Below are 25,432 nucleotides of genomic sequence, written 5' to 3'. Positions count from 1 at the left end.
GTGGCTCTGGGGTCATACAAATGTGAGGGAAAAATTTCCAGAACCCCCTCGGACACATCATCCCTGGCACAGAGGGTTCAAGCAGTGGTGTTGTAGCAATGAACCCTGCAGTGACGACCCTTGTCTCATAAGAGAGATGTTCCTGTCCCCCAATTATCTTTGTTGCCATCCCCCTGGACCCACTCCAGCAGCTCCGTGTCCCTCTGAGGGGCCCTCACAGAATCACAGGTTAATTGAGATTGGCCGGGACCTCTGGAGACCAATGCAGGGTCACCTGGAGCAGGAGACACAGGAATGTGCCCAGGTCGGTTTGGAATGTCTCTAGAGTGGGAGACTCCACACCCTCCCTGGGCACCTGTTCCAGAGCTCTGCCACCCTCAACATAAAGAAGTTCTTCCTCATGTTGAGGGGAAAGTGTTTGTCTTTCAGTTTATGTCCATTGCTCCTCATCCTGTCACCGGGCACCACTGAAGAGTCTGGCACCATCCTCGGGCACGCCGGGGAGATATTTACATGAATTGCTGAGATCCCCTCTCCCCTTTCCCTTCTCCAGACTAACCCGGCCCAGCTTCCGCAGTGTCTCCTCATCGGAGAGATGCTCCAGCCCCCAAATCCTCCCCGCGGCCTCCTCAGGACCCTCTCCAGCAGCCCCTCGTCCCCCTGAGGGAGCGGCTCTCCTCAGCGCCGCCCCCGCGCTGCCGGCGGCGCCCTGCAGGTGGCGCTGCGCGGCGGGGCCAGCCCGGCACGGGAGGAGGGGGAGGAGGAGGAGGAGGCAGCGAGTGCCCGGATCGGCCGCAGCCGCCGTCTCCGCAGCCCCGCGCAATCCGCCGCCATCCGCCGCGCCCCGCGTCCATCGCCCCTCCGCACCCGGCTCCGCAGGCACCCCCGGCTCCCCGCCACCACCACAGGTGGGTATCGGGGGCCGGCGGCGGCGGCGGCCGCGGATATTCGGGGCGGTGAGTGGGGCCGGGGGGGGAGGAGGAAGAGGAGGGAGAGGGAAGGTGGGACGAGGCAGCGCTAAAATGGAGCCGGAGCCAGTGGCTGCGGCACCCCGCGGCCTTCCCGGCTCGGGCGGGTCCCCCGGGCGGGTTGGGGGGATACTCGCCCCTATTTCGCCGTGCCGTAGCCTCCCGTGTTTATTGTGCGAACCGCCCCCCTTCTCCTTGCGGGGACGGGGCCGCCGTGGGGCCTGGCCGGGCCCATCCCCGGTGGCGCTGGCAGGGCCGCCCGGGCTCGGGGCCCCTTGTCCGGGCTCGGGGCCCCTTGTCCGGGCTCGGGGCCCCTTGTCCGGGCTCGGGCCCCTTGTCCGGGCCGAGCCGCCCCCGCCCCGCTGCGCTCCCCGCCGGGTTCAGCCGGGGTGGGGGGGTTCCCCGCCGCAAAGGCAGGTTGGTTTTTTTTTCGTCGTCTGGAGTGTGACACAAAGATATTTTTGTCGCGCCGTGTGTGTGTGTGTTTCAGCAGAACAAGGGGCGGGGGGGGTGGCATCCAGAAGGCTCGGCCGGTTTGTTATTGTGCGGGAGCTACAAAAGGGCCGCGGAGGCCGAAATACGGCTAGGGCCGGGGCGGGGGGGGGGGAGCGAGGATGGAGTTTGTACGCTGGGAGAGCTCGTTTGGTAGGTTTGGAAAGATGTTTTAAGGCTTTTTTTTTTTTTTTTTTTTTTTTTTTTTTTTTTAATTTCAAGAAGGAGTTTCTCATTTCTGTGTGGGAGCAGCTGTGCTGCGAGCTGGGGAAACCCTAATGCAGGTCCTGGGACACGTGCTGAGCATCTTCTCCGGGGGGTGGTTTTAGTGGTGGTGTTTGTGAATTTGGAGGGTTTTTTCTTTCCAAAAACCCCCCTGATCTCCAAACCGTAAGCTGCCGTAAGGGGTTTGAACGAGCTGGGAATTGTAGGGTTTGTTAGGAAAGTTGTTTTGTTTTCGTTTCTGTCTTCTGGGTGTGCAAGAGATGAGATACACAGTGAGTATGTACTCATCAGGTAGCTGTTCGTATATTGATGTTACTGGTGTTTGGGGTGACAAGGTACAATAAACATAAGCGTTTAGGGATTTAGTAGTTTTGTTTCTTTCTAGGAGCAGGTACAAAGTGTAAGCACATTGTGGTGTCTGTCTCATCTCCTGGGGTGGAAGGCATCCCATCCCTTCTAGCACTGAGTCCAGGTTTATAGTGAAAGTTTTGGTTTTGTTTAGCCTTGATTTACAGATTCGCTAGAGACCTCCACTGGAATGGGCCTTTCCATGATGGATAAATAGCTGGTCCTTGTCTTGGAGAGCCCAAGTGTGGAGAATCAACTCCTGATGAGTAGAATTCTCAGATATAAACTGGCCAGGACGTTACTTTTGTGCTTGTCTTTTCTATATTCAGTGGTCGCTGGGGTAGTGAAACCCCAGTGTTCAAAAAAACCAGTGCTCTGAGCCAGAGACTGGGGAGTAAAGTCACCTGGAGGAGGTAGGGAGGCTAAGGCCATATTTTGAAAGTGGAATTTAAAGAGAGGATGGAAATAGATGTTTTCAGGGTGATTTCTGACTGAAAATATGAAATAGTTACATCAGCCCAGGAGCTCGTCTGTGGTCCATGACATCTTTGTGGGCTCATCATGGTTTCTTTTGGGTCTCTGGCTTAAGAAATTTTTCCTAGCTGGCAGAATATTTTGGGATTACAATGAAAAACAGCATTCACGTAAAGCTTTTCTTGTTAAAATTTAAAAGTTCAGATAAAAATCGTACTCAGAAAAATTGCAAATACTGTTTGGAGTTGCTGCTTTGTTGTTTTTGCAAGCCAGTGTGAGTACATCTGCTGTTAGCTGTATTTTGATTTTTGTGCTTAATTTGTTGAGTGCTTTTAAGTACAATTTCGTTCCTTTTTCTTTGTTCATTAGTCTGGTATGCTTTTCTGCATTTTTGAGTAAACTAGGTATCACATATTTGAGGATGCTTTCAGCAGTCTTCACTGTGAAGAAAACAAATTTTTACATGACTTGACAGATAACTTTCTTTTAAAAAAAGAAATTAAACCACGTGTTTGGTATGGGTTTCCAATTTTGTCATTATATGGTGCCTTGGTGCCTTGTTTTTTCTAAATTCGGAGAATTTTTCTTTGGTCTTACAGTGCATTTTTTGGATGCACTCTAAACTTCTTTTTCTTTTTTCTGTGTGTTCATGAGAACTTAAAAGGGCAGCTCAGCCAGCTGGCTGAAACTGGAAAAGTGAGTAAATAGTCCATAAAGATGCTGGAAGGGACATGCAGGGTTTAAAAGTATTTTTGTTTCAATAAGTGAGTAATATTCCTGAATATTTTTGTATTAAAGTTATTTCACTTTATAATGACGTATTAACAAAACCTTTTAATAAAGCTTTGTGTAAAGCCTTGACTTCAAAGGCTTAATTTATTTGAACAACCTCCTGAAGGTAGTAGTGGCATTAGAGGCTGTGTTTATGTGACGCAGCTGCCCGTGGTAGCCGAGTGATGGTACAGGACAGACAACCCTCGGTGCCCGTGTGTGTGACCTCTTCTCCTGCTGGGGTCACACCTGAGGAGAACAGGGACCCTGAGCTGTGCAGTGCAGCCTCTGGGATGATCCAGTACAGAAATACCTGCCTGTTCAAGAGTGCTTCTTGCTCAAGGCCTTTGTGCTTACCTAAGTAATTGAAAGTGTTAATGGCAGGCCGGGCTAGGTTTAAGTGCTGCTGAAAATAATAGTAAATATTCTGTGGGTGGTGTTTTTGTGTGTGTGTGTGTGGTTTTTTTTTTTTTAATGGTGGTAGTCTACAAAGAGATGTTGGTCTAGTGGCATTTCCACTTAAAATTGTGTATTTTTATGTTGGAGGAATAGAAACAGTATGATGAGCAGGAGAAACTTGGTGATACAGGGTGGTAACTCTAGGAGAGGGTTTGTTCCAAGGGCTGGACTTCTCTGGTTCCCTGTTTCTTTTTACTACATTCCTCATTTATTCTGCAACTTGGCACTGAGCTGTTGTCTCAGTATCAGACCTTGCTCTTAAGCTGATCCTGCCTTAAGTGGGTTTTGTTTTTCGTGTGTCACTGACTCATTCTCCTAATAGGTCGATAATTTCATACCTCCTTATCACTAATTTCTCATTTGGAGCAGAAGAAATACCAGGGTGATTCTGTCAGGTATCAGAAAATGAGGTGAGAGCACAGAGAACAGGTAAAGGCTGGGGAGCTGCAGTTCTCTCCATCACAGAACAGCCTTTTCTAACTTCTGAAAATAAAGGGAAAACACCCTCTGAGGGTGGTTTTTGCACATGTCTGGGTTGGTTAAAGAATTTTTCCTTCCCCCACAAGGATAAAATGGGGCTAAAGCAGGACATTGCATTATATTCGGCCTTACTGAAACATGGCTTGGGCTCATGTTCTGTTAGTAACTTGTACTAGAATTCAGGATGTTCCCTGCATGCACATGTACTTTTTGTGCAAAAGTAACAGAGCAGTTGGAGCTTATGGGCTGTTTATTTCAGAGCAAAGCTGTTCAGATACTGATCTGTATAGCTGTTAAATCCTGATCTGTTTTTTTTTTTTTTATCTGGGAGCATTTGGACTATAACTGAAGTGGAGTGGAGGCTGCTTTAGTAGCCCTGTGTTGTTCTGTAATCCTCTGTGGCCTTGGTTGGTTGGTTGGTTGGTTGGTTGGTTGGTTGTGAAGCTGCTTGTCCTGCCGTGCTGTGGGGTGTGTGGGGACAGGTGTTAAAAAGTGTATATGCAGTTCTGCTGGGAGTTATTTAGCTTGCACCCAAAATACAATGTCTGTGTTGTGATTCCAGCACTTAAATTTTCTGCAGAGTGTTAGTGGGCTGGAAGGGGTGAGAAGAGGTGGAAGCTGGGGGTGAGCTCACGGTCTCATCGTTAGGAGACTGCAGGTAATTTATTTATGGGGGACTGATGAAAATGTCATCATACCTTGGGTGAAAGGGAAGAGATAATGACCAGGTTTGAAATGGGCAGCTGAGCCCATTAGTGCTAAAGTGTGAAGAAATACGGGAAAAAGAACTGGAAAGAAAACAAGGACTTGCTAACAACCCTCTAGGATCTGGCCAAGAGGCTCCCTCAGTTGGACTGTAGTATCTCTTATGTCTGCCAGGCTTCACTTAGCTGTTGGGAGCATCCTCAATAGCCTTGGATTTCAGGTGGGTTAAGCACTTAAGAGGAGTAAACTACCGAGTGTTTGCGCAGTTAACACCCTTATTGAAGAGGCTTGGTGGAGGAATCCTTCCCAAGTAGCCATTGAGACATTTAGCTGGGAATTGTAGTGATGGTGCTCCAAGGAGTGAATAGAGACAGATTTGAAGAGCTTGTACTGGGACATCGCCTCCCCCAGGCACTTATTGTGTGGGAATATAGTGATTTTTTTGGAAGAGTTCTGCTGCGGGGTGAGTTCTTCAGCACGTCCTACCTGTATGTGGGCTGGGAGGCTGCACAAAAGCCTCGAGTGATCTCGTTCAGAGTCGTGAGTGGGCCGTGAAGCAGGCAGGGGAGTAGGGACATGTTCAAGAGGTGCTCCTTCTTTGGCTTCAATAATAACTATGGTTTTATCTTTTATTGAAATAACCAAGCTTCAAGAACCGTCATTCAGAACCAGATTCATGTGATCTTGAGTGTTATTGTGGTGTTGGTGTTTTGCATCTGAGCTGAGTGTTGCTTTTAACTATGCCTGTGATCCTATTGCAGTGTATGGGGCGGTTCGTTTAGGAAGGATTTGCAGCATTCCCCATCCCAGCATGCAAGGACCTGCTCCTCCCAGAGCTCCTCTGGAGCAGGGCTTCCTGCTGCTGCTGGCCCCACAGCGTCAGGCAGCCTGTGTGATTCAGAGGGTGATTTTCAGCCCCAGAAGGTGGGAGATGAAGGCTCTATTTCTTGCTCTGCCACTTAGCATAGCTGCAGAGTTCTGCGGTGTCGTTTTCCTATCTGGAAAATAGAAGTGATGACGCTTACACACCTTGTCAGTTATGCACTGCAAATATCTATGTAAATTAAAGCATCTGTGAAATGTTTTCCCTTCCTGTCTGGCTCAGCGTTGTCCAGATGTCCTGGGCATAGTCCGAGTTGCTTAGCTCTCCAGAAAACCTAAAGCTTTCTAAAGAGGTCTAAAGCTTCTTTCTTCAGAGAATCACAACTCATGTAAGGTGCTTTCTTAGCGCTTTGTACCTGTGTCCTTTTCCCATCACATTTCTGGTAACATCCTTGGCACTCATTTGTCCTGCAAATGGCTCCCATGAATAGGCTTCCTGTAAGGAGAATTGCTGTGCAGTGCTGCACTGCCCTGGTGCTGTTCACACTGGGGAACCTGGAAGAAGACTTCCTTGGAGGCTTCAGTCTCTGCAGTGTTCATGAACTGCAGGCTTGTCCGGACTGCTTGTCATCTTATTAATGGCTTCAACCAGCTGCATCAGCCTTGATGGCTGTGGGAATTGGGAGAAATCCGATAGAGAAAGAACTATTCAGCTCTTGCCAGGGCAGCTTTGTACCCTGCAGTGTGTACCTGCCAGGGGAGCTCCCAGCAGTGCCTTGGGGAGGAACAAGGGCGGAGGAATCTGCTCAGCAGGGGTGTAAAGGAACCTCTCCCATGCTTGTACAGTGAGGGATTGACATTTGCTACCTGCTGATCAATAGCTTTGGGTTTTATCTCTTCATAAAGAAAACCTTCTGTGCATAATCTGAATGGAAGCTGGGACCCTGAAGTCAGCAGACAACTTGAGGGAGTGGAGAGGTGTTACCAAAGTCCAGATTTTGTTGTGAGGCTCATCAGGCACAGGGTAAACATCCATCCCCATTCCAATGTGATCCTTCTTGAGACTGCAGAGAAAACAGAGCAGCTTACTCAACAGCTGATGGCATTTGTGTGGAAAGAGCTGTTTCTGTTCCTGAAAAAAGGACTGTTAACCCAAAGGACTGCCAGCTTTGCTCTGATTTCATCTCTTGGAGCTGTCACATCTCTGCTTTTCTCCCTGCTTGTTTGCCATAAAATTTATGTTCACTGCTGAGAGATGAACTGAGTTGCTGAGCTTGGGACCTGGTGAAAGATTTGTGAAATGTTTGACAGAAAAGCATTCTCCAGTGACCAGTGGTGGCCGTGGATGGGTGGTGCTCTCCAAGATAAGCTACACCTGGTGGTTTGGAGCCTTATGTTTGGGTTCTGGCACTGGCAGCCCAAGGTGTTTCACCTGTGCTGCTCTTGCTGTGTCTCACCTGGTTATATGGGTATCATGGCTGTGAAGTCTGTGTAGGCAGAAGTATCAGGACTAAGGGACTTTCACAACCTTTACATGCAGTGCTGTTTATTTTTAGTGATGGAAGAGTCTTTGATTTCACCTGTCAGACCTAAGGTGGGGTGCAGTGCCTGAGAACAGTTTGTGCTTGTGTGTCCTGCCCTTGAGGGCTCCTCGGGGGCAGTGGGCAGGATTGGGTGCACTTTCTGTGCCAGTGGGCAGTCTTTTCCACTGGCAGGCAGTGTTCTGGACATGGCAGGTGCTGCTGCATGCATTTCCTCCTCATTTGATTCTTCTTTGTAAATTACTTCTTTTTGATGAAGAGCTGCATTTTCTCTGAGGGTCTTGGCACCGAACAAGTTTAAGTGGCTGAAGCAGGCACCTGAGTTCTGGGACTTCTTGCTGTCTACAGTCTTAACTGAGCAAATTCTCCCTTTGGCTTGGACTGATACTGCCAGTCCTGGAGATCAGGAGCTCTCCACCAGCTACTCACAATCTGTTATTGTTGCTCAGATACCTAAATGCCCAATTTACCTTACAGTTCAGCTCAATGTTGCCAGGAGCTTTCTGAACAAGTTTTGCCAACAGAGCATTATGCTAGGTATTTATGTTGTATTTGGATTTAAATTGCTTGCTTGTGATCAGCCTCCTTGTTTTGGTGTTTGGAGACTGGGATGTTTTATCTGTGTGTTTCCCCTGGACACTGGGATCTCAGAGGAACCTCAGCAGGGCAGAGTAGAAGGCAGAATCTGTGTTGGAGGCTGGGGGTCGTGTGTTTCAATTCTGACCCTTGGTTGTAGGGGAGCCAGAGTGAAAGTACAACTCTTAAGGATTGCACTTGAATATGAGCCGTGTTGAGCAGGCAGGTGGTGATCATTAAGTTGATTCCCTTTCCTCTTGTACGGGAGAGGTTGGGATCTGGGTCTGTTGAGGCCACAGGTGATCCTTTTTGAACTTCAGCTGTTTTATCCTCCCTGGGTTTTACCTCTGATATGTAACAGCAAAGAAATAAGCTCTTTTACTTCAGTTTGTGCTGAGCCTTGTCTTCTTCAAGACCTTCTGGGCCTGGATGAGAGGGTAAGGAGTGTAATGTTGGTAGCTGGTGCCTCCAGGTTGTTCGTCATGGGACACCTTCCTGCTTCCCTGCAGGTTCTGAAAGCCCTGCAGCACTTCCTCTTGGGTTGGAGATAAGGTTATGCCTTCCTGGCAAGCTGGCACCAGTGGGGCACTTCCTTCTCTATGGCATGGTGGGGCAGATGGGTGAAACTGACTGTTTCTCTGGTGGGTTCTTGTAAACAAACACTCCTTTCAAGGAAAGAATTATCTGCACACCTTGGATTTTCTGTTGCTTTGAAAAAGAGCGGGAGTTTCATGAGCACAGGATCTCATAAGTACTTTCTGTGGGCTGTGGACCATTCTTTTGACTGAGTTTTTTTTTGCTCTGTGTCATAGTCTTGCATACTCAGGATGAACTGTTTCTTTGTCTGCATCCTCAATTACTGGAGGTCAGGGCTCCTTTCCAGGGTGTGGTATTGTCTGTCCAGCCTGCACAGAAAGGACCACAGAACTCATTAATGTTTTTGCATAAATACAATTGCGCTATTCTCCAGACTCTAGTCTGCTTTATCTGTTTTACAGTAAGTTACAATTCCAGCCTCTCCGGCTGCCTTTGCCTTGCTGCCTTCCCAGCACTGGAAAAGCAGTTTAGCAGAGAGGTGAAGCTTCTGTATTTTAAGGCTAAACCTGGCATTGCAAAGACCTGTTTTCTCTAGAATGTGCAGTGATTCACTGACAGTAGTTGTGATTCCCAGCCCGTTGGTACATTCAGAAGAGGGGGCAGGAGGTGAGCTTGGTGGATGCAGAACTGAGAAGATGGGGACAGGGCATCAGACAGGGATGCCCTTTCTGTCCCCCTTCCCTGTTGTTGTGTTTTACCACTATCTGTAGAGCTCTACAGTGTGGAGTTAATGGTAGATCCACTGTCCAGAGGACTCTGCCTCTCTTCTTCACGGTCCTGCTCCGTGTTTCAAATCCCAGGAGGTTTGACTTTGAGTCTGAGGATGGGGCTGGGCAGCAGGCAAGTCCTCTGGCAGACAGCTTCCAGCAGTATTGCTTGGCTAACAGCATACCTCTACAACAAATCATAGCAGATGCAATCCTGGTCTCCCATTCCCTGAGCCAGGATTCATGGGAGATGGAGAGAAGCTAGAATTGTTCAGGATTAAAAGAACTGGTACCACCAAATATGCCTGTTGAGCTAAGCAAGGAGGGTCCCTCTTGTGAATCAGGAGCTTGGTGATGAGATGTGTTGTCTCTTCTCTGCACTGCAGACTCCTGACTTGCTTCTCCCTGTCTGGCAGGATTTGGTGCAATTTTCTGGCACTATGTTTGGTGTTACATCCAGATCTTGGCAGGGCCTTTTTCAGGTGTACCAGCAAATCTTGGCATCTCCCTCGGGAAGTAATGCAGTAGAATGACAGTGAGAGGTTTTTTTTGTGGCTTAGACTCTTGCTACAGCCTCTTTCCTGCTGCACAGCACTTCTGCATTGATCCCGTTGACTTTGTACTTGGATGCTGGTATTCTCCTGTTGCTCCCTGCCTTACTAAGCAATCTCTGCTCACTGGTCCCTTCCTTGCTAGGCTCATGATCCCTGCATGGCCAAAACAGGGCTTCTGCAGGATCTAAGCCCATCTGACAGCAAGTCCCAGGCAGGTGATGACAGTGTCTCACCAAAGCCCTCCCAAGGGCAGCCAGTGGTGTCTTTCATCGCTGAGGCAGGTGGTGAGTGTTTCACAAATAGGTGGTTCTTAGTGGGACATGTGCCAGAAGTAGTGGTATCTCTTTGTTGACAGATAAATGTTCAGCTATGGAAGTACAAGTAGAATTGGCCTGTGCGTGTATTTAAAGAAGAACATCATTAATCTCCTGTAAAACTATACCGTGTTTCTTAAAAGGTTTCACATTGCCAGTAACGATAGGAACCACAATATATTTCAGTTTAACGTAACTCCAGACAGTTTTCAGTTCCAGACAGTTTTCTCTTCTGAAACGCACTCACTCAACCTCTGAGTTTCTGAACACTTTGTATACAATTGCATGTCAGAAATTTTCCTGCTTGTGGAGAAAAACCTTTTCTGTGTTGATCTCCATCGTTTTGTTTTGTTTTGTGTTAGTGACTGCTGCTGTGAAGTGAGCAAGGAGTGAAGATCTGCCGTAATCAGGACTAATCAGGACTGTGCTCGCTGTAGAGCTCAGTGGTGTGTGAGTAGCTGAAATGATTCCTTCTAGTATGTGTGTTACCTTTCATAAATCTGTTTGCCCTGCACAGCTAAGGCTGGCTGGCTTCCAGATACTCAAGCTCCACTGAAGTCTTGTGAATAAAACACCAGCAGTTCAGCCTCCTGCATACGTAGATTTGCAAAGAGCTTTGTGGACAATCCTGTTTGTCAGGAGTCCCTCCATTCAGCTGTGTTTTCAGCTATGGGATTTCCTGTTGTTACCAGTGCCAGTAACTCAAGGTTTTCACGTGGGTTTTTTTGCAGGACAGGCTCGGTAGATTCCTGCTGTAGCTCCAAGATTTGCATGCTTGCAAGTCTGATGTCTTAGGGACATTAAAATGTCACTGCAGCTTTCTGGATTAGAATTTACCCCCTTAAAAGGAAGTTAGACAGGGTCAATACCCAAAAATTGGATTCAGGGTAGAACAATGACGACATGAGTATGCCTGGGCAATGGAGCTCTCTGCCCAAGTGCTTTTGGTGCAGTTATTTGTATTCTGGGATCTCCAATGGAACTGGTCATACTGCAGTATTTTGTGATTGCTCAGACGCTCAGTGTTTTGCTGTTTGATGCTGTCCCTGGATATAATATAGTAGGAGACATTGCAAGTCCTGAGAATGAGAAGAGCTGCCCTCCATGGTGAAACTGATAGCAAACCTTCTCCCACAAACCTCTATAAACCCAGAGAGAAACCTTGCAGAGATGCTGATGATTGATTTTTTGTGATTTCTCTGTAACAGGGGATATTGCTTTCTTAAGGGTCAGCTGTTGGGCGCAGGAACCCTGAGCACAGGTCAGAGGCTCTGCTGAGGCTGTCAGTTTTCACTTGTCAGCATCAGCATGTGCCTTCTAGTTCCAGCTCTGCTAATAGTGAGCATGCAGGCTGGCAGTTCAGTTCTAAGTGAACCACGATTTTTATCAGAAATGGCTTTGCTCTTCAGGACTAGAAGACTTTATGATCCCTACCTGGATTCCCTGCTTAGCTGTGTGATGGGAAGATAGTGCAGTGTTGTGCCAGTCTTGGGAGGCTCTGTGGCCTCTTTAAAGTGCTGTGGGTGAACTGGGTGCTGAGTGATCTCCCTGGCTACACCCTTGGAGTAACTGGGATCTGCAGCTGGCAGGAGGTACAGGCAGCAAGGTACTACCTGTCCAACAGCTCTGACCCAGGTCAGTACTGCTGCAACCTCTCTGCACAGTGAATATGGAAATTGCTTCACCTCTCCATGGTCTCGTTTGGAGCACACACACATTACACACAAACAAAGCTGTGTTTCACGGCTTCAGAGCATTGAAAGAGTTGAAAGTAAATTTCGTTTATCCAGACAGCAGTTTTGTCTGTCCCAGAAAGTTTGACAAGGGGCTTTATCCCGACATGTCCCCAGTTCCTCTGCTGTGAAGTGCTTGTTTATTCTTCCCGAATCCTTTTAATGATAGAAGACGTAATCAAGAGGCAGCTGAGACCCGGTTACATAACTGTTGTCAGGGTTTCTCTTTGGCAGCATTGTCCTGTGTGCTGTTTGCACAGTGACTTTCAGGAACTCAGGGCTTTTCTGTTAACCAGATAACTCTTGAACCTGATCTAGGTAGGTGGTTTGTTATTGTTGGGTTATTTTTAAACACTTTCTAATTTTGTCTGGTTTTAGCTTTCTAAACTTCAAAGTACATTTTACTGTTTTATTGTGAGGTGGTACAGGGTTGACATGGTGTGGATAGGCTCGGAGCCAGGCTGCCTCTGCAAGGGGCCATATACCTGTAAAAGCAGGTGGCTGTGCTCTTGCCAGCACAGCACCCTTTGCTCTTTGTTCTGCTCTGGGGCTCCCCACAACTCTGCTCCTTCAAAAAGCTCATTGTTCTCAATCCAACTTGTGCTTTCCTGCCAAGTTTATGGTAATCAGTGTGTTTTCTCTCTCTCTTTTATGTCTGTCCTACTGTTAAAATACAGTGCAAATGGGTAAGTGAGGGAGGAGCTGTTGTTTTCTTTGGCGCATGGTGGCCATCTGAGCAAAGATGAACCAGAGTGGAGCCAAAGATCTGTTTGCTACTCTGCAGGAAGAGGTGCCTCAAGAGTGTCAGCCAGCCCTGTTGCCTCCACAGAGCCTTCATGCTGCAGCCCCGTGTGGTGGTCCAGCAGAAATGCTGTGAGGGGCTTTTGGGAAAGCCTGGTGGTTTTCTTGAGCATCCCGTGGATGCTGTTGTTGAGTGACAGAAAATACTTCTCTTTCTCTCCCTGGCTACCTAGTACAGAGTACATGGCTTCTTGCTCCTGACAGACGTGGTTGAAATCCTGCAGTGCAAGAACAAATGCTGTGTAGTGCCAGGCTGATTGGTCAGACACCTGCTGCCAGCAGCAGCCTTTAGATTGGCTTTACTGGGCCAGTTGCAGTTGGCACTGCATTCCCAGTCTGGCTCTATCCAGCATGTTCACAGTCTGTGCTTTAATTTGTACATAATGTGTGATGGACTAATCCTCTTACCCGCAAATCGTGTTTGATAAGGCATTGCTGATGGGAATTGTAGCCTTTGGTCAGATACAGTTTCTTTCAGAAAGAGTGATTGCTGTCTCTGTTGGAAAAAGGCTTTCAGCTGGGTGAGTTTCAGAAAGTGTGAGGTGTGGGAAGATCTGAGATATGTGTATGTGTGTGTGTGTGTGTATATATGCACACACATGTATGTAGTGTTTTGTTACTCCCAACACAGAGTTGGAACCCTAGAACAGGACCTAGCAGATGGTAAAATGAAACTGCCAGCAGTTTTGGGCTTGAAGTAGAGGCTTTACAACAAGAAATCTGGAAATCTAAATTTTGTGCGAAAAGGTTAGATGAAGCTCCTAGATTTGAGAAAATTTAGAACAGAATGATGCTTTAAAAAAATGAAAGATAGGTCCATTGAAAGTAAGCAAAGTGTCTTTTCTGGCATAAAAGTTGATGTACAGTGTGAGCATTGCATGTTTCAACTTTATCCCAGGCTCCAAGAGCCAAAAAGTCAAAGTAAGGAGACTGCCTGCATGATGGGTGTTACTAACAGCATGTTGTGCCAGCAAGGATCAGATTGAAAAAAATAACAAACCACATCCGTTGCGGAAAGTATATTTCAAGCTAAATTATGTTCAAGATGCCAGCAACAGAGAGATGTAATTTTTTGATAGTGTGTTTGGAGAATTCATGGTAGGACAGCTGAACTCACAGGCTCAAGAATCTGAATCTGGTACAGTTGAGCAGGTTTTTCTGAATCCTTAACTCTGTTTCATGGCCAGCAGATGGGAAAAGGGGATTTGGAGAAATAGTTCTGTTGCCTTCCAGTGATGCTGTCAAAGCATTAATTGCTGGTATAACTGTGGCCAGTGTGGAACCATAATCTAAACATTACAAACCCAGTGCTTCAGGGGAAATGCAATGGTAAATTCCAGTGTGGTGTGAGATACAAAGATACAGGGCTTTTCTGCCGTTTATGTTTTGCAATCCTTGTATTTAGCTGTTAACTGTCAGCCTTACTCTTTTAAAGCAAGGACTTGTTGACCCCCTTCTCTTGTGTTCTCATACTTAAAGAATCTCACTTCTTTCAGCACTGGAGTGGCAGAAAAAAAGATGTCATGAGAAGTGTGTTCCTGCAGTACTTTTGTTCAGTTTGTGAATCTTAAAGCCTAAAAACTTCTTGTGACTGAAGAGGAGGGAGTTAAAACTTGGTGTGTGTGCTCACTGAGTATGTTCACTTCTTGCTGTTGTGTGTGTGTTCTATGTTTTGCTTGTCTGTGTCTGACAAATCCATTTGATGGGGTTTTCTGGTTCTCTTTCATTAAAAGGCAGATCAGGAGCGGCGCAGAGAAATTTCCTTACTAGATGACATTTCATCGCAATGTCCGATCGTTTGGGGCAAATAACCAAGGGAAAGGATGGGAAAAGCAAGTACTCGACTCTCAGCCTGTTTGATAAGTATAAAGGAAAGTCAATAGAAGCTATCAGAACTACAGGTAAGAAACACCTCCAGAAAGCTCCTCTTGATGAGTTCCAGCAGTATTGTTGCAGAGCTCATTCAGGTTGTTGACCCTGTGGGATGCAGTTGGGTTGCAGTGTTGGTGCAGGTGTCAAAACCTGTGTTTCATTCAGACCTAGAGGAGAATGTTCATGGTTCTTTGTGCTGCTGTTATGGTGGAGACAGAGGAATTACACAGGACAGCTGGGGACTCTTGGGCCTTTTGCTTAGTCTGTGTCCTTGCTGCAGAGTGGGCAGGGAGCAAACTTGAGTGGAAACTGTGCCAGGGCAGGGCACCTGAGCTGACTGAAGTGCCTTAAGCTGGTCAGACCTTGTGTGAGGTGAGAGGCAGGGACTGAAGGCCACTGGGAAAGAACCTTAGTAGGTTTTGCAGTAGAAATATGAGCAGAAGTAGATAGTGGGTTCAGAAAAACAACCTTGCCTGGACTGGCTCTGGATTTGGTGTGAGAATAGAAAACAAAAATTAAAATACTTTCTTGATAAATGAGGTCTGGTGGATAGAGCTGGAAAATTGAGACCTTGGAATTCCCGGGTTAGGTCACCTGTTTGTCTGCTAAGAGGTGGACTTGGGTGGCCATTTCCTCAAGCTGTAAAAAGGCAGTACTGCTTCTCCTTGGTGAAATGAAAGAGCTACCTGTGCAAATGCTCCTAGAAGACTCTGTGAGCACTTCATTAGGGAGAACGATTTTTCTCCCTCCTGCTGCAGGAGCTGTTTGCCAGCTGCTACAACAGACGGCTGCATCTGTGGTCCTGTGGGACACAACCTGTGTGTTGACATAACTGCAGCACTTCTGTTGGGGCTGCACCCTGCCACAGCTTCCTAATTAAGGTTACTTATCTAGCAGGATGCAGCCCTCTGACCTGCTGCTGTTCCTTCCTCACAGTTATTCCTAGACATGGCTTACAGAGTCTCGGGAAAGTTGCTGCTGCCCGGCGCATGCCACCTCCTGCAAATTTGCCTAGCTTGAAGTCTGAGAACAAAGGAAACGACCCCAACATCGTTATAGTACCCAAGGACGGTACAGGATGGGCAAACAAGCAGGATCAGCCAGACCAAAAGAGGTGAGTGTAGAGTGAATCCTTGGTGAGTTTTGTCAGGCAGGCAGCAGTGGTTGTGCACTGCGGTGCTTGGTGTCAGACCTTACAGTGATCAGTTTTGTCTGTGCCAACATAAAGCCAATGTTTTGGCTTGCTGTTTTAGCAACTGCTATATTGCCAGGGGTTGTTTTTCTGCCTTCCTCCCCCTTTGGTCTCACCTGTGCTGTCTCTGCTCAGTTCCAGTGCGACGGCTGCACAGCTGCAGGAGTCGCTGCCGCAGCAGGGTTTGCAGAAATCTGTCTCCAATTTACAGAAGCCGACACAGTCAATCAGTCAGGAGGTAGGTGCCAGCAGTCTCTGACTGCCACCATGCTTCCCCTGTCCCCAGGCAGCTTGAGGGTTTTAATTGCCTGTGTTGCCTTGTCCTTAAGATAAAGCTCCTGTATAATCAGTTATTTTGGAAGTGACTCCCTTGAGTCCAAGCTGCTGTGCACCATGAACATTGTGCTGCAGTTACAGAAGTAACATACACAGAACTATATTTCTCAAATATGGAAGTCTAGTTGCAGTCTAGGAAAAAATGGCTGGTTAGCACTTCTAAGCTATCCTGCTTTGGTTGTAATTCAGACATACTTGGTGATAACAGATCCAGCTCTCGCTCCCAGCCTGATGAGACTTGATGGGAAGAGATTTGGTCATGTGGGAGAAGTAGCCAGTGTTAGAGTTAGGGTGTCCCAGAGAGTGCAAGGACCTGGCCACCCTATGTATTGCAGATTTCACACTTCTGATTTAAAAAAGATTCCTAGCCCTTGAGGTTCAGGGAAATCAGGACAGGGGTTATGTTTTAAAGAGGAGAAATGGGGTTAATGCATGAGAAAGTATGGTAGCCTTCAAGCTGAGGTGTAGCATGGAACAAATGTGGAAGATTAAGGAGACCATTTGAGAAAATACCGCAGAACAAAAGGAAAGCTTGATGAGAGTACAAGTTGAGGAAGTACTTGGTGAAAATGGGCAGAGGAGACATTAGGGCAGAGCAGAGGATTTTTGCTCTAGCACTGTAGTACAGTGGAGTGGGGAACAACTGACTGTAGCCCCAGCTTGAACCTGTGAAGACATGTGGTATCTGGGTGATCTGGAGGCCTGAACCATAGCAGGTGCCAGCGAGGAAATGAGAAACAGTCATGAATCTTAACTGATCCATGTCGAGGTTTCTTTTTGCTTTGTTTTGTTTTCAGAGTACAAATTCAGTGCCAGGTGGACCAAAGTCATGGGCACAGCTGAATGGAAAGCCAGCAGGACAAGAAGGTGGTGAGTATGATAAGCAGAATTGGTATATGCCTACTTTTCCCAGACAGGCATGAAATGGGATTCTTCCATTTCTTCCTGCCTTCCCTGTCAGCCTGGTGCAGAAAGGGAGTGAGGCCTTCTGAATCTTGTTTCTAGTCTTTGTGGTGTGTTGGCTGGAATGATGTAGCTGAATCAGTTCAGGGCTGCCAGCACAGGACATGGCTTGAACAGAATATGTCTCATGGCCACACTGAACCAGAGCAAGTCGTGCTCTTGGGATGCAGCAGGGAGTTCTGGAAGGGAAAGGTCCTGAAGGAGAAAGGAAACACCCCAAAGGATGCTCCCATCATGAGCATCTTCAGTCAGCCCAGAGCAGTGTGTAACAAAGGTGCAGTAAACACTGAAACGGGAGGGATTGGTTTAGAAGAGAAGATAAAAGGAGAAGGGACACTGGAGAGGGGAAGTGTAGGCATCTCCATGGGCAGAAGCAAGGTGGTCTTCACCTAACGGGGTAGTCAAAAGTGAGGCTGGAATGTTCTTTTACAGTATCTGTGATCCAAGGGAATTGCAGTGAAGCTGCTGCAGGGTGCACTCAACTACACATCGGCTGAGGCCTTGCTATTAAGTCTCCCTCAGTAACTGCTGCTAATGGCTTCTGCTTGACTGAGAATCCTGAAGCAGTGTTAACATGAATTGCGGGTTTAGTTGTCTTCAGATGCATCCATTTCCACACAGGAGGTGGTTTCCAGCTGCACTGAGCAGTGCCATTAAAACCACAGTGAGAATAACAGCTCAGTTCCACTGTTTTAATGTGAACAGACCTGGAACCATTCACTTGTCAAGTGAAATTGCAGAGAGATTTGAAAGAACTAGTACAACTGCTGATTGCAGAAACAGAGGGGACAAGTTTACACTAAATTGAGGCCGTTAATTGAGAAGATGTTTCTCAAAGGCTGTGTTAAAACAGAAACTTGTACTTCCCCGAGACTGGTGGCCAGTGCAAAGACACTGGTTAATTGGTACTTTCTTGAGTCTTGCTGTGTAGACCTCCTGTACAGTCATTTTGAAATCTGATCATCTATCAGATTGATAGATGAATCATATTGAAAACTCATTCTAGGTCACACTTAGCAATATAGAGTTCTCAACCCAAGGAAACAGTTGCCTGTATGGCTAAGAGCAGCTTAATTAGAAGGTAATTGAATCACAGGACCATCAGAAATCTGTCTGAAAGGATTTCTTAGACCATCCCATGCTTGTATCTCTTCTCTAATGGCACTGAAAAATTGCTTTTTCTTCTAAGCTAATTCATATATTACAGACAAGGAGGAGAGTCTCTTGCTTTTTGCTCTTTTTAAGTCTTAGAGCTGTAAAATCTCTTTTGGAGGGCGTATCCTGAAGAAACATGGTCTAATAAATTAATTATGGACTTCACTATGCCTGTGTTTTAGTATAAAGGACAGTTGGAGAAAAAAAAAAAAAGGGGGCACCAAACTTCTTTCAGAGTGATGCTGCTTAGGGTTAGAGTACAAATTCTTAATGCCTGCACATAAATATATTCCTTACATGGTGCAGACTTACCTGGGGGTAGATGTCTCCCCTGAAAGACACTTACCTGTGCCATTCTAGTTCAGTAAAAATCAGAACTCTTCAGCAAGTCTTGGTTACTTTGCAATGTATTTGGGCAATGTCCTTCTCAAGTATTTTCATCTGTCTAAAATTGAAGGTGTTTTGTGCAGCTGTTGCAGAGTCTTTCCTGGAAATTTCACATGGGAGGTCTTGTGCAGTGTGCAAGTTCCAGAAAGTAAAAAATACTTAAGGCAGTCTGTCTTGATTCTTTAGGGCAAGGAAGGAGAAAGATAGATGACTCTTGTCAAATTTTAAGTATTCTAATATAATTCTGAAGTACCCTTTTAAAGAAAGCTTTAGCCAAGTAACACTAAGAACCAGATCTCAAAAAACCCCAATTCTTCTAATGTGTACTGGCCCACCTTATCAATGCAGAGAACCTCAAGGGGCTGGATGAGCTGAACAATGATGCAGATGATGGATGGGCAGGTAAAGTGCTTTCATGCTTGAGCTTTGTGCAGCTGCGAAATACTCTGTTGGTGTAAATGATGACACAATGGATCCTTCTGATCCTTCCATCACTTTGTACTCAAGGAACTGGATCTGAAGACTCCTAAAATCTGAAAACACCCAAGCACAGCAGGAGGGATAGCACTGTGGGTGCTGGGAAGGAGAGTTAGTCCTGCCTTTTCAATCATGGCATTCAGTATCCAATCTACAGTACAATAATGCTTGTAATTTCCTCTTTATCAGTATCTTGCCAACAGATTTAAGAGAATCACTGTGTTTTGTGTTCCAGTCACTGTCAGATCTTTAGAATTAACAGAGAATGGTTGTTCCGGGGTGACTGATGACTCAGCAAGGCAATTTGCCAGTGACTAGAAATGAACCTGGCCTCATCTGGCCAGTGATCTACATCTTGAAAATGCTGCAGCAGGGAGGAGAGCATAGAACATCTGTCCTTACCTGTAGCGTTTCACTGATACATAAACAGAAATTTTAACAATAGACTTTGCTGGCAGAGTGAGGTCTGAGCAAAAAGAGTCTGAATAGACATGTCAAATATTTGATAGCAGGGTATCATTTATGAGAGATCCTGCAGAATTCATATCGCTACCTCTGTTTGACTTCTGTACTTCACAAAAATAATTGGAAGCTGAGAAAGTTCAGCGACACCACTGAATGCGAGAATTTAAATGAAGATCCTGAGTGTGGGTGTGCTAGGTGAGGACACGTGTTGTCGTGTTGGTGACAGTGTCTGAGAGTGTTGGGGATGTGAAGTGAGGTGCTGGTACGATAGTAATTTGGGCTTAAATATGCCAGAGGCCCAGATTGCCAGGAAACTCATTTCCAGCGTGATCTCATAAAGGAGTTGAAACAGTGGAAGGATCTTCTCTGAGTCCCACACTTATTTGTCTGACAGGTTCAAGGGCCTCAAGCCGACTGTTATCCTTCTCTCCCGAGGAATTTCCGACGCTGAAAGCAGCTGGCGAGCAGGACAAGGTTGGCAAAGAAAAGGGCGCCTTAGATCCGTCGTATGGGCCAGGACCAAGCCTCCGCCCCCAGAGTGAGTGAAGGATTGTGTCTGCCTTAGCCCAGCTCAGTAACCGCATTGACTGCCCAAAAAGAGATTTTGGGCAGGGGGTGTCAGTTCACAGTAGTACCAAGAGCTCCATCCTTACGTTTCCTTTTATCTTCTTAAGAGCTTACACGTGTCAGGCTGCTTAGCAGATGCTCACAGGTTGGCATGTGGTGCTGATGATCTGTGGTCTGGATAGCCAAGTATGGACTGTCATCTACTACACCATTTAATAGAAATTGCTGTGTGATGTTGCAAAGCAGGCCCGTTCCTGGGCTGGGGGAGCCACTGTGAAATTAGTGTGTGGTGTAATGTGGCTTGTTTTTGAGTGCTTTGCCTCTAATTGGCCTTAATTCTGCAGGGTGAGGACTGTGGAGATGGGGAGCACTCCGGTAGGAGTTCAGCTTTATTGGCAAATAAGGACACCATTGGTGCAGCAATTACTTAGTAACAGCTGATGCTGCTCCTCTCTTAAGAAAATAAACACAGTTGGAAATTTTTCTTGATCCTTGATATTTTTCTACAACCTTTGAGTAATTAGGGCTTGACCAGACTACTCGAGGTTTCCAGACTTTCTGGCAGGGTATCTGCCTGCCTTTACAAATATTAACATACCTATTACGTCTTCTCCAGATGTCACCAGTTGGAGGGAGGGCGGTGGGAGGAACGTCACCTCAGCCACATCTCTGACCGCCTCCCCTGCTGAGCTGGGCAGCAAGACCTCCAGCACTGGAGACGGGGCCCCCTCCTCGGCCAGTGCCAGCGACCCCAAGGAGCCGTCTCTCCGCCCAGCTCAGCCCGCCCGCAAAGGGGCCTCGCAGTTCATGGGGAACGTCTACCAGCCCCCCACGTACCATGACATGCTGCCTGCTTTTGTGAGTGAGCCTGTCTCCACACCTTTGTGATGTTCTTCATTCTTAGGATTAAGGGGTGGGGAGGTTGGAGTCAGCCGAGATGTGTTTTCTGGACTCTCAGTTGGTTTCCAGGCTTGCTCAGGGATCTTTCTCTTGACATGTAGCACAGCCTTGCTCAACTCAAAGAGAAAAGTTGTCTCTTTCCCTCTGGAGCAAGAGGCATTAGCATGTGGCCTGTTGGGCAGCCAGATGTGAAATGTTTGTTTCCCCTTTGTGCGGGTGCAGCTACCGTGTTGTAACCTCATCTGGGTAAACCTTCCTGTGGCAAGGAGAAAAACCAGGCTGTTCTGCTTTGCCTCATTCCAGATGTGTCCACAACAGCCATCCGAGACCTCTGCATCGCTGGACCGAGGGTCTTTCCCCGTTCCTCAGCTTCGGCTTGAGCCCCGGGTACCTTTCAGACAATTCCAGATGAATGACCAGGATGGGTAAGGCTGCCATCACTTTCCCACTTGAGAGGCAGGTTCAGAGTGTGACATGAGCCTTAAACTAGGCAAGAATTCACACAATGCATGTGTGAAGCTGCAGGCACCAAAGCAAAAACCTGTTTTTTACCCAAAGCAGCAGTGCTTTTCTCCAGCTACAACAGCAGCTGAAAGGCTGTGAGCATTCTGGAGAGCAGGTGGATGTGGGAATTGGCGGGTGATCCTGGACTAGAGGAGTTGCAGCTCTCATCTCTAAGTTCTAGGAAATCGGTACCAGGTAGACAAGGGAAAGAAACTGCTGGACAGGGAGAGAAACTCAGATGCACGGTATATAAGCGTGTAGTAGAAAAGGACTGATTCTGTGTTACAAACTCAGCTCTGCATTCTTTGGTTCTCTTTTTGCGGTTTCTGACCAATTCTGTGTTTCCCCACAGAAAAGACAGGCTCAGCCTGTCTCGCCCAACACGCCCAATTCGGCAGCAGTTTGAGCGAGTGCCCCGGCCCACCATCATCAATGCTGAGAACCTCAAGGGGCTGGATGAGCTGGACAATGATGCAGATGATGGATGGGCAGGTAAAGTGCCTTCATGCTTGAGCTTTGTGCAGTTGGGAAATTTTCTTGGTGTAAATGATGACACAATGGATCCTTCTGATCCTTCCATCACTTTGTGCTCAAGGAACTGGATCTGAAGACTCCTAAAATCTGAAAACACCAAGCACAGCAGGAGGGATAGCACTGTGGGTGCTGGGAAGGAGAGTTAGTCCTGCCTTTTCAATCATGGCATTCAGTATCCAAATGCACGCAGTCTGGCTTGGTAACTATCTCCTCATTTGCAGCCCCCAATCCCAGGCTGTTTGCTGCTCCTCCTCTGGGACCAGCGCAGCTGTTCAGTAGTGTGTGTCCACACTGCTCACATCATTTCTTGCCTGATCTAGTTGAAGTTGTCCCTACTCATTGAGGGAGGATTGGTAGGTGACATTAAAGGTCCCTTCCAGCCCAAGCCATTCCAGGACCAGTGCTGGACATTTGGCTTTGCGAGTAGTTCATGCCAATTCTGTGTGTCCTGTAATTTAGTGCTAAAGGGAGGCATAAGCTTTATCAGGACAAGGGACCTGTTTCTTTCCTCTCATAAAGCCATTCTCCCTTTGTAGGCATTCATGATGAAGTAGATTACTCCGAGAAACTAAAATTCAGTGAAGATGAAGAGGAGGAAGAAACTCTTAAAGATGGACGACAGAAGTGGTAAGAAGTCACTCTGTTTGTACCTACACTTGTTTCAGTAAAAGTGAGCAATACCAAGATCTCTCAAAACTTGTTCTAAATGTGGAGTCTTGATCCCTCTGATTTGTTGCTGTGACTTTGTTGATTTTGCTGGGCAGTGTTTGAGTGGTCTTCAAGGATATGTGTAGGTCTAGCAGCTGACTGCCAGTTTGCCATGCTCTTTTCCTCCTCTTTTCTCACCTTTATCGTGCTGCACAATAAAGGAGTTGATCCTTATGCACCTTAAGAGAAGCACTGGTTCTGGTGTTTTTTTGTAATCTTTCCTTTCATTAGAGTAATCCTTGTCATCTTTCCTTTTCATTCGAGTCAGTTGCCTTTCCCACTTGATAAGGCTGCAAGTGCTTTTTAAGGCAAACAGCAAATGCAATAATAAAGTTGTTTATGTGACAGGAACAGCTGGGATCCCAGAAGGCAGCGACAGTTGTCCCTGAGCTCTGCAGACAGTGCAGATGCCAAGCACACCTTGGAGGAAGGAAAGAATTGGAATGATTCGGTTGGCTTGTCCCGGCCAGTCCGGAAAACACAGGATTCACAGCAGCCTCCGAGGAAGCTGAATGGCTGGAGCTCTGCCTCAGAATACCAGGTAGGTTGAACTCATGTGGGTGAGCTGGAAGCCCATCACTGTCCTTAAGAGGCCAGTTTGACATTTTATTGGAAATGGGATGCTGATGAATTTCTCTGTTCTTAGTTTATATCCACCTGGAGAGAAATCTATCTGCATAGCACTTCCACTCGGGAAAAGAAATTGAAGCTGGTCCAGAACAGTGGGGTTGTCAGTGAGAAAATGGAGTTACTGAACCAAATAATAATTCTTCCCCAGTAACAGGGATTTGTGCTTGAGGATAGAGGGGAGGGAGTCAGAAGGAGATATCATCAGCCTGGGATGCAGGGCTCAAGACAGAGGTGCTGGTTGGGTCATGCTGATGGAGGAATGTTTTTTCTCTGGCAGAAGCCTGTGCTGGGAAGTGTTCTCAGGCAGCAGTCCCTCGAGGATAAAGAAGAAAAGGTGCCTGTGAGGCAGAAGTTTGTGCACTCTGAGATCTCTGAGGCTGTCGAGAGAGCCAGGAGGCGACGGGAGGAGGAGGAGCGACGAGCCAGGGAGGAGCGCCTGGCAGCCTGTGCTGCAAAGCTCAAACAGCTTGATCAGAAATGCAAACTGGCTCAGAAGAGTGGGGAGACACAGAAACACACAGAGAATGAAGATGTGAGACCTCCCAGCACAGAGAAAAACACTGCACAAGAGAATGGCCATGCTTTACGTAAAGGTACAGAAATCTGCCTCACGCTGTAAAAACCGCAGTTTTTTTGCCATTGTGCTGATCTCTTACCTGGAGTGAGGGAGTACCTGGGAGGGAGTGTTCAGAGAGTTCTTCAGCTGCCCTTGAGAGATCAGCTGCTGCTTGTATTCTGCAGAGTATTTTACGTTGTTGAAAAGGTTGATGAAATAAGAAAAGCTATTAAAATAAATGCAAACTTCTTTAGTTGCCTTTATCTGTGCTCAGTGAGCTGTGCTAGCAGAGGCCGTGTTGGAATGGGCCTTCTGGGCTCCTCATGATTGGATGATAATATTAAGTGCTCGTGCCCATAGATCAGAAAACCAGTAAGTGCTGGCAGGTTTAAGGGCTAGCAGGGGAAAAGGACTTTCTCCCCAGTGCTTAAGGAGAAGCCTCATAGCAAGGGAAGATCTCAGAATTTATCATTAAAACAAGATGGACAAAACTCTCTACAGGGTTTTCAAGGTAAAGGACGTGCTATATATGATTGTATTAAGGTTCAGCCATGTATTGCAGTCAGGACTTGCCCACACCTGTGTATGTTGTGTGGTGTGGTGCACTCTCAGCTCTGGCATGAGCAGGCTTTTAAGGGCTCATTTTCTTCTCTGCAGCAACCCCTGAGTTTCACACACAGGATGCCTCTGCTGGCTATCTAGGAGAGGAGAGTCCTGCTCCAGCAGCAGCAGCCCAAAGCAGCAGTGAGGAGGAGCTCAGAGAAGCTCCCTCACCTGCACAAGAATTCAACAAATACCAGAAGTCTCTTCCCCCACGCTTCCAGAGGCAGCAGCAACAGCAGCAGGTAAATGGCTCACCACCCATTTTCTGGACCCCTACTAAACCAATGTGTTTGCTCAGTTCTCAACACCATCAGTCTTAGTGCTAGGAACAGATAAATGGGTTTTACCCTGGCCTTTTTCAATATTTCTGATCATGGAAATATCCTGTCTGGGTAAAAAGGCTCCGTGTGGGCTGCAGGAGACAGGAGTTTTCCTTGCGCCCTGTGATGCTGGAGTTGTAGTGGGTAGGGCTCGGCCAGGTTTGTCACTTGCCTGGGAGAAAAATACAGTGCTGTCAGAAATGTTGGCTTGTCTTGCATGGTTGTCTGGGCATCTCCTGACAGTGGGAACTCTTAGGACTGTGTGGTTTGTGGCAGAGCTCTGGTTTGCTAATGTGCGTGAGCAGAAGCTGGAGATCTTCACACGTCCAAAACCGTGAGCACATCAGTGACTGTCTTGGTGCTTGTGTAGATCCAGCCCAGGGAAGCTTCTGTTCCTTGGGCCGGCTTTCAATCTGATGAAATCTGTCCTTAATCTCTGGCACAAGATGAGCTGCTGTTCTTCAGCACTGCTGCAGTGCCTGAGTACACAGGACAAGGGAAGGGAAAACCCTTGGGGTTCACCTGCTTCCATTTCACTCAGCACTTGCTGCGGCCTTACCAGTGTAGGTATGGGCAGCCATTTGCTTGCCAGGGGCAAACTGTGCTTAGGTTGGCAAGTTGCTTCTGGACTGGGAAGGAGTTCTGGAGTGGCACATTTCTCATTCCACCTCCTGCCTTTGCAGAGGACTGATCCTT

The 25,432-nt window shown here is 47.1% G+C and overlaps 1 protein-coding gene across 4 annotated transcripts in view; it reads left to right on the top strand.

The window, feature by feature from the left end:
- The first annotated feature begins 835 nt into the window (after positions 1 to 835).
- Positions 836 to 25,432, top strand: part of LOC310917544 (protein O-mannosyl-transferase 1-like) — a 61,522-nt gene continuing 36,925 nt past the window's right edge. For 3 of the 4 annotated variants that reach the window (XM_083875900.1, XM_083875901.1, XM_083875896.1), the window contains exons 1-13: positions 836 to 908; positions 14,301 to 14,468; positions 15,376 to 15,553; positions 15,767 to 15,869; positions 16,765 to 16,837; positions 19,809 to 19,952; positions 20,598 to 20,839; positions 21,185 to 21,306; positions 21,738 to 21,877; positions 22,456 to 22,546; positions 22,976 to 23,168; positions 23,535 to 23,850; positions 24,471 to 24,658. In XM_083875900.1, coding sequence (XP_083732026.1) covers positions 14,354 to 14,468; positions 15,376 to 15,553; positions 15,767 to 15,869; positions 16,765 to 16,837; positions 19,809 to 19,952; positions 20,598 to 20,839; positions 21,185 to 21,306; positions 21,738 to 21,877; positions 22,456 to 22,546; positions 22,976 to 23,168; positions 23,535 to 23,850; positions 24,471 to 24,658 — 1,905 coding nt within the window. In that variant the 5' untranslated portion in view covers positions 836 to 908; positions 14,301 to 14,353. Of the gene's footprint in view, positions 957 to 14,300; positions 14,469 to 15,375; positions 15,554 to 15,766; positions 15,870 to 16,764; positions 16,838 to 19,808; positions 19,953 to 20,597; positions 20,840 to 21,184; positions 21,307 to 21,737; positions 21,878 to 22,455; positions 22,547 to 22,975; positions 23,169 to 23,534; positions 23,851 to 24,470; positions 24,659 to 25,432 lie in introns of all 4 variants that reach the window. The other variant, XM_083875899.1, reaches the window with a different exon arrangement.

This window comes from Zosterops lateralis (assembly GCF_965231275.1).
Source record: "Zosterops lateralis genome assembly, chromosome: 20".
NCBI lineage: Eukaryota > Metazoa > Chordata > Aves > Passeriformes > Zosteropidae > Zosterops > Zosterops lateralis.
Note: the sequence above shows the minus strand (reverse complement) of the source record. Positions and strands in the feature narration are given on the sequence as shown.